At 39.9% G+C, this 13,120-nt stretch overlaps 1 protein-coding gene across 1 annotated transcript; it reads left to right on the top strand.

The window, feature by feature from the left end:
* The first annotated feature begins 5,778 nt into the window (after nt 1-5,778).
* LOC133338253 (uncharacterized) lies at nt 5,779-8,479 on the top strand. The gene is made up of 2 exons (XM_061546429.1): nt 5,779-8,019; nt 8,474-8,479. Exons 1-2 carry the CDS (start codon nt 5,779-5,781, stop codon nt 8,477-8,479), a joined length of 2,247 nt encoding a protein of 748 aa, XP_061402413.1.
* The last annotated feature ends 4,641 nt before the right edge of the window (nt 8,480-13,120 follow it).

Here is a 13,120-nt window from a genome sequence, read left to right as displayed (position 1 = left end):
CCAATAAATATAATAATATTTAAGAATATTGGAATATGAAACTGAGATTTCCATATTAAAGTAAATCTAAATGTATGCCCAAAAGTTTCGAAATATATAAAGAGAAAATCAAAAACAACTTCGATATATTAGGTTGAGGAAAAAGAAATCCATTATTTTTATATGAACTATAGGACTTTATTTAAGATGCTTCGGAATGTCCTGCACTCTATTTGCAAAAACTCTAGTAGGCGATTATCACAATCCTCCCTAGAACCCAATTTTTTTATCATTAAAGAAATTTCGCTTGGTGCCAAGTCGATCACACGTTTCCCCAACTGGCGGATGTAATATATCTGTTCACGGATAAGTGAACAGTTGTAGTTGCATAGAGGAGATAAAATACAAAACATAATTTTGTGAATGTACAGTCCACAAAAATAACATGCACATTTAAAGAAGAGGCCTCCGTCGTGGAGGTCACTAAAAGATAACAATTGTCACATGGGGGAATGTTTGAGTTAGATTACGGACGGGAATCTAAACTACAGACTGATAAGCATGTGTAGCGTGTTGCATGCAACGTGGGAGATAACTCGGTGTGAGTGTGTGACCTCCCCATAAGATTATGGCAGGCATGGTACATACGCATGGGCACACATCTTATCTCATATTATGTTTCTCTCTCTTATGTACTAGAATATTAGGTTAAGATTTATTTGTGTTCGTAGTTCTTAAGAAAAAATATTAAATAAAGAAAATTAGTGTAGCACAAACAACCAACCGAACAACTCATATATAAAATACCATCGAGCAACAAAGAGATATCTACTACAAATTTGTAGAAATTAGAAACCAGCTAAGCGAGCCTATTCGCAGTTGTAAATTGCCTGGAATAGAAATAAATGTACGCGATAAATATAGTGCATTTGAGAAAAACCACGCGTTTCTGATGGCGCAATCAGTTAGACGAGGAGATTACTTTGAGAAAAACATTTTTGAGGAAACTCAAAAATTGGTGGAAGACATTAAAACATTGATCCATAAGCATAGAAATGCGGAAGCAGAAGCATCAGAAATGCAGTCCGGAGGAGAAAGCATTAGTCTGGAGGAAGCTGACGCAGAGCTTAAACCAATAGCGGTGGAGATCGAAAACAGGGAGCATCATTTACGCAGCAGAGAAGAAGAGGCAGTGGAAGTACGAGGCAGTACACTGCAAGTCTTCAGGATGCCGAGTCAAAGGGAGACTGCGGTGAGGAAAATGGCGGTGACGGCGAGTAGAAAGGTCGGGGAAGCTTCTAATCTGAACATTGCGGCTGCAGAGAGGAGCGAGGAGGCTATGGAGTCCCTCACCCTAGGCGATGAGCCAAACCTAAACTCGGCACCGACAAAATCAAGTAGAGACAAGAGCTCTACTAGAAAATATAGATGCAGTGATGGGAATGATGCACAACAGACAATAGAGGATCTGGGGTCCGCAGTTAGGTATGTTGGAGACCTGGTGGATACCGCAGAACGGGAAGTGAGGAAAAATCCAGTTTACTGCACGATGGCTGCAGGTTTTGCAGAAGCAATCAGAAATAAAGAAAACCATCCTACAACTTCAACCAAAAGACACAGACAGGGTGGATCACCCCCACAGCATAATACACAAAAAGGAGATTGAAGTGCCTCCATTCAGTGGGGAGATAAGCGAATGGGAGTCATTTTATGAATTTTTTAAAAGCCTAGTGCACGATGAACCATGCTACACTAACGTGGAGAGAATGTATAGGCTAAAGACAGCAGTAAAAGGAGAGGCAAGCCGAACATCACAACACAACCCACGGTGAATGTAATATGGACAAGTACTTAGAAGGACTGTACTGAACATTAGTAATATTTGGAATATATGTCAATGTAATGAAGCGGAATATATATAGCATTTCCAGATTAAATGAAACCTTTTACAAATTAAATGAAACCTTTTCCAAATTAAATGAAACCTTTTCCAAATTAAATGAAACATTTTCCAAATTAAATGAAACATTTTCTAAATTAAATGAAACCTTTTCCAATTTAAATGAAACCTTTTACAAATAGAATGAAACCTTTTCCAATTGAAATGAAACCTTTTACAAATAGAATGAAACTTTTTCCAAATTAAATGAAACCTTTATTCTTATCTAAGGAAATATAATATTTGCAGTAATTTTAAACCAATATTTGAAAATTAAATCAAAGAATATTAACAATTAATATTCATTGATGAGTGTGGATTTAATCTTCACATACGAAGAACCCAAGCCCGTTCAAGACAAGGAACAAGAGCACACATTGTGTTGCCTACGGTCAGAGGTCGTAATGTCACTATAATTGCAGCAATAAACAACGCGGGAGTTATACATCACACAATCGTTTCTAATTACAGTGTCAATGCAGACAGATTTAAATTATTTATAGATTTTTTTTTTGAGAAAATCAATCCAGAGTTGGAAAATAACTCTCAAATACACAAGCGACATGACATAAAAAAATTTGATCGAATCCAAAAGATGCAACCTTAAATTCTTACCGCTTTATTCTCCAATGCTAAACCCAATTGAAAATGCATTTTCAAAAATAAAATTATGTGTAAGAGCTGAGCTGTGTGACGTTTCAATGGAACATAACATTGTTGATGTAATCGAGCGAAGTATTCAAAAGCTTACTCGGCAAGATTGTTCTAACTACGTTATGGACATGGTTTTGAAAATCCCACAAGCTGCAAGTCGGGAACCCCTTCATTAAGATAAGCAGTTACCTTATCATCAACAATTTATTAGGACCAATTTATTAGACATTTAGGACCGGGTATTCAATTCTTGTTCTTAAATATTTATTTATTAAAATGTCAAGAAATACCCCATTTTGTATTACTATTTATTTAGTTTTATGTAGTAAAGATATTAAATGAAATCACACCGAATTAAAGAATATTTATGTTAATTACATAGCCATACAACTATATTTGTTAATATTCTTTGATTTAATTTTCAAATATTGGTTTAAAATTACTGCAAATATTATATTTCCTTAGATAAGAATAAAGGTTTCATTTAATTTGGAAAAAGTTTCATTCTATTTGTAAAAGGTTTCATTTCAATTGGAAAAGGTTTCATTCTATTTGTAAAAGGTTTCATTTCAATTGGAAAAGGTTTCATTTAATTTGGAAAAGGTTTCATTTAATTTGTTAAAGGTTTCATTTAATCTGGATATATATCTATATATATATATATACATATATAAAGTGTGTATAGTTACTAATTGAGAACGGTAAGAGGAAGCAAATCTTTCTTCGTGGAATAACTCGCAATTCCCTGCATTTTCATATGTTTTACACATATAAGTGGCAATGGCTCAATTATAAGAAAGATGTGGAAGTGATAGAAACATAAATTTGATAGATTTTCATTCATGTTTTTCAAATTTTATTTTGAAGATTCGAAAATATTTCATTTTCAAAATAAATATAAGTTTTTTGTTTATTTATATTTTTCTGTCAAATGACGTTGACACTAGTATAACTTACAAAAACCAATTTCCATGTGGTTGTTGTATCGTTTGTCGTACAACAACACTTGCTGTTACCTTCTATTATTATACCATGAATTTATATATAGAATCATGTTTTGTCAAGTTAGAAAATATATGTGTGTTTCTCCTTTTTTTAAAGGACAATCATCTACTTTGACTGGCTGGCATCTATAAAGTATATGTACTCTATCTGTCATCTATTTCTAAAGACTGTCATCTTTAGTCATTTATATTTTGTTTTTAATTTACTAAAATAAATATTAAAAAATATTTATTTTAGTAATTTTTTTGTCAGTCAAGTCGTATAGAAAATATTTTGCATTGCCTTAAACGTTTACTTATTTTCTAATTGCGAACTTCATGAAGTTTCGAGACACTTAGTCGAAACTCTTAGTCGAAACTATTTTCGACTTTATTATAGCGTCTTTTAAAAAGTTCAAGGATCTAAAAAGTCCAATAAATATAATAATATTTAAGAATATTGGAATATGAAACTGAGATTTCCATATTAAAGTAAATCTAAATGTATGCCCAAAAGTTTCGAAATATATAAAGAGAAAATCAAAAACAACTTCGATATATTAGGTTGAGGAAAAAGAAATCCATTATTTTTATATGAACTATAGGACTTTATTTAAGATGCTTCGGAATGTCCTGCACTCTATTTGCAAAAACTCTAGTAGGCGATTATCACAATCCTCCCTAGAACCCAATTTTTTATCATTAAAGAAATTTCGCTTGGTGCCAAGTCGATCACACGTTTCCCCAACTGGCGGATGTAATATATCTGTTCACGGATAAGTGAACAGTTGTAGTTGCATAGAGGAGATAAAATACAAAACATAATTTTGTGAATGTACAGTCCACAAAAATAACATGCACATTTAAAGAAGAGGCCTCCGTCGTGGAGGTCACTAAAAGATAACAATTGTCACATGGGGGAATGTTTGAGTTAGATTACGGACGGGAATCTAAACTACAGACTGATAAGCATGTGTAGCGTGTTGCATGCAACGTGGGAGATAACTCGGTGTGAGTGTGTGACCTCCCCATAAGATTATGGCAGGCATGGTACATACGCATGGGCACACATCTTATCTCATATTATGTTTCTCTCTCTTATGTACTAGAATATTAGGTTAAGATTTATTTGTGTTCGTAGTTCTTAAGAAAAAATATTAAATAAAGAAAATTAGTGTAGCACAAACAACCAACCGAACAACTCATATATATATATATATATATATATAAATATATAAAAATGGGAAAAATTGAAAATACCATCGAGCAACAAAGAGATATCTACTACAAATTTGTAGAAATTAGAAACCAGCTAAGCGAGCCTATTCGCAGTTGTAAATTGCCTGGAATAGAAATAAATGTACGCGATAAATATAGTGCATTTGAGAAAAACCACGCGTTTCTGATGGCGCAATCAGTTAGACGAGGAGATTACTTTGAGAAAAACATTTTTGAGGAAACTCAAAAATTGGTGGAAGACATTAAAACATTGATCCATAAGCATAGAAATGCGGAAGCAGAAGCATCAGAAATGCAGTCCGGAGGAGAAAGCATTAGTCTGGAGGAAGCTGACGCAGAGCTTAAACCAATAGCGGTGGAGATCGAAAACAGGGAGCATCATTTACGCAGCAGAGAAGAAGAGGCAGTGGAAGTACGAGGCAGTACACTGCAAGTCTTCAGGATGCCGAGTCAAAGGGAGACTGCGGTGAGGAAAATGGCGGTGACGGCGAGTAGAAAGGTCGGGGAAGCTTCTAATCTGAACATTGCGGCTGCAGAGAGGAGCGAGGAGGCTATGGAGTCCCTCACCCTAGGCGATGAGCCAAACCTAAACTCGGCACCGACCGAAAATCAAGTAGAGACAAGAGCTCTACTAGAAAATATAGATGCAGTGATGGGAATGATGCACAACAGACAATAGAGGATCTGGGGTCCGCAGTTAGGTATGTTGGAGACCTGGTGGATACCGCAGAACGGGAAGTGAGGAAAAATCCAGTCGTTACTGCACGATGGCTGCAGGTTTTGCAGAAGCAATCAGAAATAAAGAAAACCATCCTACAACTTCAACCAAAAGACACAGACAGGGTGGATCACCCCCACAGCATAATACACAAAAAGGAGATTGAAGTGCCTCCATTCAGTGGGGAGATAAGCGAATGGGAGTCATTTTATGAATTTTTTAAAAGCCTAGTGCACGATGAACCATGCTACACTAACGTGGAGAGAATGTATAGGCTAAAGACAGCAGTAAAAGGAGAGGCAAGCCGTATTATACAACATCTGAGAACGCAGGATAACGCGTACGAGGAAGCAATGAATTTGCTAAAGGAAAGGTACGAGGATCGGAGAGTACTGTTTAATAAATTGGTTGACTCCATTTTGGACCAGCCAATTATGGACAGTGAATCGGCAGCCAGCGTGAAGAAAATGCTAGATACAACTAAAAACAGCGTTCAGGGCCTTCGATCAATGAAGATACCCTTGGAGAACACAACAGCATTTTTGGCAAGAGTGATCTTGAGAAAGTTTGATAAGAATGGATCCAGGTTGTACGAACAACAAATCAGGAAGCCAAGAGAGATCCAGAAGTTAGAGGATGTGTTCCAGTTCTTGGAGCAACAATATTTGGCGTTGGAAGCAGCAGGTCAATCTTTCGATACAAATAGAGCCATAAAATTCGAGAAAAGATTCAGCCAATCGCAAGAGTCTTGCCATGTTTGCAATCGAATAGGACACAAAATGGTAGATTGTCGAGCGTTCTTAGCAATGACATCAGCGGAAAGGATTGCTAAGGCCAATGAACTGCGAGTTTGCTGTAGTTGCCTTAATCACAAGATGGACAGCAGATGTCTCAGTAACAGACGGTGTCAAACATGCAGTGGAAGACATCATACATTACTGCACGTTGATGAGCAAAAGAAGTACAAAAATACTGGGATGAAGAAGGAAGCAAGCGCTACGAAAGCAACGATGATGACGCAGGAAAGTACTTCGACTGTACTACTCGCTACAGCGCAAGTGAAGGTACGCTCGATGACCGGAGAGGATGTAACGATGAGGGCGATTATCGACCAAGGGTCGCAGGTAACATCGATATCAGAGGAAGCTGCTCAGATTCTTGGACTTCCACGGATCAAAAATAATACCATTATTCATGGACTGGGCAGCACGCCAGTGGGAGTATCCAGACATAAAGTTAAGATAGAAGTGAAGCCTCGATTTCTAAGCAACGAAATCTTTCGCACAGAGGCATTCGTGCTACCATCAGTGATGAGTGCTCAACCAGAGGAATCATTCGAGGCCAATGTAGAAGAATGGAACAATTATACATTGGCAGATCCGTTGTTTAACAAGTCAGACAGAGTGGACTTGATCATCGGTGGCGATCTGTATTCCGAGCTAATGGAAGAAGGCCAGAGAAAGGATAATGGACCTTTTGCCCAGAAAACTAAATTAGGTTGGATTTTATCCGGCAAGGTACAGCTGAAAAACAAGTCCAGAAGATATCATTCAGCCGTGACTAATTTGGAAAGATTTTGGGAGATCGAGGAGGTAGAAACGCCAGCAAGTCCGGCGGTGGAAGATGACTGGTGTATGCAGATGTATGACGAATCGACAGCAGTAGAAGATGATGGACGAATAGTGGTGTCATTGCCGTTGAAAGAAGATAAATCACTCGGCGATTCCAAAAGTCTGGCAACAGCAAGGTTACTATCTACAGAAAGAAATCTACGGCGCAACCCTGAGCTGCGAGGCCCCTACAGAGGATTTATGAAGGAGTACGAAGACCTAGGTCATATGGAAAAGGTGTCATCAGAATCTAAAGGAAGATTTTACTTGCCTCATCATGCAGTGATACGAGAAGGTAGTTTGACTACGAAATTGCGGGTGGTATTCGATGCGTCAGCGAAATCCACAAATGGAAGAAGCCTAAATGACATAATGTATACAGGCCCTAAGCTGCAAAGAGATATATTTGACATCATGCTGCAATGGCGAATGTACCCCTATGTGGTAACGGCAGACGTGGAAAAAATGTATCGTCAGATAAAGGTGCATCCGGCTGATCAAGAGTATCAATATATTTTATGGAGGGAAACGGAGAGCCAGCCGATTCAGCAATATAAGTTGACGACAGTGACATATGGAACAACGGCAGCACCATTCTTAGCAGTGAGGACACTATTTAAGATAGGAGAGGATCCCGAACTTGATACTCAAATAAAGAGAATAATAAGAGAAGACTTTTATATGGACGACCTGATGACAGGTGCAGATTCAATAGAAGAATGCGGAAGAATTGTGGAAAAGGTTTCCAGTCAATTAAAGAAGTATAATTTCAACCTACGAAAATGGCTGTCTAATGACGAAAGAATCTTGGGTGCCGTAGCGGATAGAGGAAATAATGAGGTCTTAAAAATTGAAGATGACGAGTCCATAAAAACTTTAGGCGTTTTATGGGATCCGGTAAAAGACGAATTTAAATTTCAAATTAGGTTAGGTTAGGTTGAAAAGAGGGGTGGATGATACCACCACATGTCCAACATGAGAAGGACATACACTTAAGCCATATGAGGCCTGTTGTTCGCTCTAGATGTGAGGAGAAAAGTAAAAATCAAGAATTAGTGAAGTGTATACAGATGAAGAAAATACATTTGGGTTTTATACCCTATGAGTCTAAGAATTCCGTGTTTTTTGTGAACTCCTGCAGTCTTTTCCATTCACACCCCCTCAGATCGCTTAGTCCTTGGAAAGTGTCGTTTCCCAAGAATTGTCTCCGAAGGCATGTAAAAGCTGGGCAATGGCATAGGAAATGTTCCAGCGTTTCACTGTCTTCCCCACACGCTCTGCACTCGTTACTTCCTTCATCCATGATTTGCCTGGTGATTTTTCCTCAGTCCCTTATTTGTTTTTTGTTTAGCGTTAAGATTTGCTTAGTTTTGTCTTTATCCCAAAGATTTTGGTTTTGGGTTTTGTGGGTCTCATGTGCCCATTCCCTCATTTCTTGGCGTGTTTCGCTAAAGGGTTTGGCGGTATACACCTCTATCGTGGGTAGTGCAATGGCACTCCTGGCTAGTTGATTTGCTATCTCGTTGCCTATGATTCCCTGGTGACCCGGTACCCATATAATTCGTACAGGTCCTTGTTGTGAGAAATCATTAATGGTTTTTATACATTTCAGTACAGTTTTGGATTTAACTGTTCTGGAAGATATTGCATTTATAGCTTGTTTGCTGTCCGTAATAATATTTACTGTATTTTGTCTTTGGGTTGAAACTAACCAGTTAAGACACTCTGTTATAGCTTGAACTTCCGCCTGTAAGATCGTGCTATGATCTGTAAGACGAAGAGAAATTTCGGTACCCGGTTCTTCGATAAAAATTCCCAGTCCAGTTTTTCCTCCTAGTCGAGAGCCATCCGTGTAACAACAGTTACCCGGCGGCATCTGAACTAGTGTTCCGCTATTCCATTGTTCTCTATCTGGTGTTATTGTTTCGCACCGTATCACTACTCTCGTTTCAGGTATACGGTCTGAGTCAAAGATATTGAAAGTCGACTCATTTGTTACCTGTAAAATGTTTTTATGCGGTGTGTTGTGTCCGGTGTCTATCCACTCGTCCATTGCTTTAAGTCTTAAAGCTGCAACCGACGCTTCATATTTTATTTGGATGTCTATTGGATGTATATATAATATTGTCTCCAAAGCCCTAGTTGGTGTTGTACGCATTGCTCCACATATTCCTAGGCAACACGTTCTTTGAACTTTCTGTAACGTTTTTACGTTACATTTTTTATCCATTGCTGTCCACCAGACAACAGACGCGTATGTTAGAATTGGTCTAATAACGCTCTTATATATCCAGTGTATCATCTTTGGATTGAATCCCCATTTAGAGCCTACAGCTCTTCTGCAGAAACACCAGCATATTTGGGCCTTATCAGCCCTTTGCTGTATGTGGTCTTTCCATTTAAGTTTCTTATCTAGAATTACTCCCAGATACTTAACTTTGTTTGATATGGCTATCGTTTTGTTTTGGAAGATGGGTTCTTCGTACTGACCTATTTTTGTCTTTCTAGTAAAAAGACATATCTCCGTTTTGTCCGGGTTTACATTTAAGCCCCTCGGTTTTGCCCAATCGTATGCGATCTTTAGCACCGTTTCGGCTTTCCTGCATAGTAAGTTTGGGTTCTTTCCCCTAAGAAGTATTATAACGTCGTCTGCATAACAGACTGGTTCAAATCCTTCGTCGGTTAATTGGAAATTATCTAGGGATTGGAAATTATCTAGGGATTGGATAAGCGTATTAGTGCTGACATTGTTGAAGGCTCCTTCAATGTCAATGCATACCGCTAAGGTATACATCTTATCAGCGAAGGTGCCCTCAATATAGTGTACTACCTCATGTAAAGCGGTTTCCACCGATCTTCCCTTTACATACGCATGTTGTTTGTATTTCAGCGCATCATTGGGTATACTGCTCTTTATCATGGTGTCGATTGTGCGTTCCATGGTTTTGAGTAGGAAAGAAGTTAGGCTTATTGGCCGATATGATTTTGGTGTGGCGTAATTTGCCTTGCCGGGCTTGGGTATAAAGACTACCCTGGCTTCCTGCCAGGCTTTCGGTATGTACGTCAACCTTAAACAAGCGTTAAAGAGTGCGGCTAGATGTGGTGATAAAAATACCGCCTCTCTTTGTAACAATGCGGGGAAGACGTTATCTGGTCCTGCCGCTTTCAATGGTGAGAAGCTTTTTAGGGCGTCTAACACCATTGACTTGTCAATGATTGGTTCCTCTGATCTTTCTTCCCTATCTGTCATGACATCGTCCATTGTCGATGTGTTCGATGGGAAGTGAGCATTCATTAGGAGCCTTAGTGTTTCCTCGATTGTTTCTATCCTATTACCCTCGCCGTCTACCATAGTTTCGGGTTGGGTGTGGGTCTTGGATAGAAATTTCTTGATTTTTGAAACGTTGTTGACGCTATCTACCTGTTCGCAGAACAGCTTCCAGGAGTTGCGTTTGGCGGTTCTTGTTAATTTGTTGTATTCTTTCTGTTTGTCATGGAAGTTGTCCCAGAATACTGCGGATTTTTTTCGGCGTGCTCTGTTGTAAAGCCTTCGGACCTCTTTTCCTTTGTTCTGTATCTCCCCTGTCATCCAGGGTTTTTCAAAGGCAGATCTCCTTTCTCGAAGAGGACAACTTTCTTCAAAAGACTTTACAATTACTTCCGTTAATTTGTTGACGTTCTTGTCTATGTCATTCGTGTCTAGGCATTCATAGTTTGGTTGCCCTAAACCCTCCTTGACTAGTCTCCCGAACTTTACCCAGTTAGTTTTGGACTTGTTTCGGAAGTGTATTGGTTTCGGCGGTGGCCGTAGGATCTTAAACGTAATATATTTGTGGTCAGAAAAGGAGCAATCTTCTGAGACCCTCCACTCCTGTACCTCATCTATTAAGTTTTCTGAACATAATGTTATATCTAATACCTCCTCTCTAATTCTGTTAACAAAGGTAGGTTTATTGCCTATGTTAAGTGTTATCAGATCGTTAGTATTCAAATAATCTAAAAGGGCCTGGCCCCTTTTGTTAGTATTTGTACTGCCCCACGCAATATGATGTGAGTTAGCATCACTACCAATTAGTACTTCATTACCTGTTTCCTTTGCTTTCTTCACCAGTCGCTGCAGCTCCGCCGTTGGTGGTGGTATCGGCGAGTCGAACGGGAGGTATACTGAAGCCAGGTAAATGTTACCACTCCCCTGTTTCAGTACAGTGGCGTCCGATGTTGACAACTCTGGGGAGAAGAGAAAGCATAAATTTTTTTGGCATATTATACAGGTTCTCGGACGAGACCCCGTATTTGCATAGAAGAGTTGGTAATTTATATGGCTTAATCCAGAGACCTTGTTTTTAATTGTCCAAGGTTCCTGGATCAGTCCGATGTGTATTTTACCTTTTATAATTTTTTCCATCAGGGCCAGGGTTGCCGTCTCGCTCCGATGGAGGTTGATCTGGATGACGTCAATCAATTGTCCTCCAGTAACCGGTTTTCTTGGGAGTCTGTGATGTTCACATCGGCTACCTCCTCTGTGTTGCTGGGAATTGTCCCCTCGCTGCTTTCTTTGGCACCATCGTCTCCTATCCTTGCCTTCCCAATTTTGAAGTACACGGCATTGGACACGTAGTACGCTTTGCCTTTGGTCTTAGCCAGACTTGCCATTGAAGACTTGTCTAAGCCTAACACAAGGAGAGTTCCCTCCTCCTTCTCCTCCCTGTGGAAGACTTCCCATTTCTTCACGTGCAGTGTCTTGTTTTGTAGGCTGAAGACCTTGAGCATGCGTTCCGTGTCGAATTCGCTGCCCCAACCTCTGACGAAGACTGTAGCCTTTTGTAGTTGAGGAATGTCTTTTTTCCTCACCAGCTTGAGCTTCATTGTTCCATCTATGGGTCCAATGCTTGCCACTATCTTTCTCAGGGCTTCTATGCTTTTTGGACTTCCAAATTCCAGCATTAGATAGTCCCCTTTGAACTCGCAGCTATTCATTTCTATAGAGTCCCCTCCTTCCAGTAGGTGCTCCATTATTTTGGTGTTGACCACATTTAATACCTCTCCATGGGTCTCCTTCTTTATCTTACCGGACGCGCTATTTCCGTCGATCACTGCATAGCAGAGCTCGTCTAGATAGCGCTTCCTGGCAACCTTGGCGTAAGACGGCGGCTCCTTACCATCTGTTACTGTCATCTTCCTCTTTCGCAACTTCCGGTTGGTCCTTTTGGGATTCCCGGACTTTGCGGAAGATTCCGACTCAGCACTCGTCTTCTTGATATCAGAGCCAGCCTCGTCTGCCCTCGTCAGTGGATTCTCGTAGCAGTCTCCTTTGACGTTGGTTTGACTCAGCTTTCTCTTATTATCAGTAGACGGGAAGCTCTTTTTCTTCTTGGCGGATTTGACAGTCGTCTGCTCATCCGGAGACCTTATCCTCTTCGCCGCTTCCGCAGAAGTGGAGGGAAGGTCAGGCTTATCCTTTTGAGTTTCTGCCTGTATCTCGCTCTTTTTGTTTGTCCGGTTCAATCTGGCCAACTTCCGCCTTTGTGCCCCAGACAACTGCTTCTTCTTAGTTGTGAGTTTGGCGATATTTTTACTCACCTCCTCTATCATCTTGTCAGCCTCATCTTCCTTCCGGCTCTCCAAGACAGTTATGTTTGTCTGATTATCATGATCAGACTCAGAGTTCGAAGTTGAGTCCCCTCCTGTCTCTGAAGGCTGGGTCGAGATTGCTCTTCCCCTGTGGTTCCTCAACTTCGAATTGGTGTTGCCCGAAGGCTGAGTGCTTGTAGCTATACCTTCGACTACAGATGCCAAGACACCCACATCTGTAGGAGATTGTTGCTCACGATCGCAGGATGACGAGGGGGCGTGACTCGTGGGCAGATCAACGACACACGCGGGTACTGAGTTATTTAGGCTCTGCACCGTAACGTTTATTCTTTTTTCCTCTTTTTCCATCTTTGTTTTTTGTTTTAGGGGAACACCCCCATAGTTAGTTTTGGTCCGCGGGGACAGA

This window comes from Musca vetustissima, unplaced genomic scaffold, assembly GCF_032173495.1.
Source record: "Musca vetustissima isolate MV318-11 ecotype Yass unplaced genomic scaffold, APGP_CSIRO_Mvet_v1 utg4001, whole genome shotgun sequence".
Lineage (NCBI taxonomy): Eukaryota > Metazoa > Arthropoda > Insecta > Diptera > Muscidae > Musca > Musca vetustissima.
Note: the sequence above shows the minus strand (reverse complement) of the source record. Positions and strands in the feature narration are given on the sequence as shown.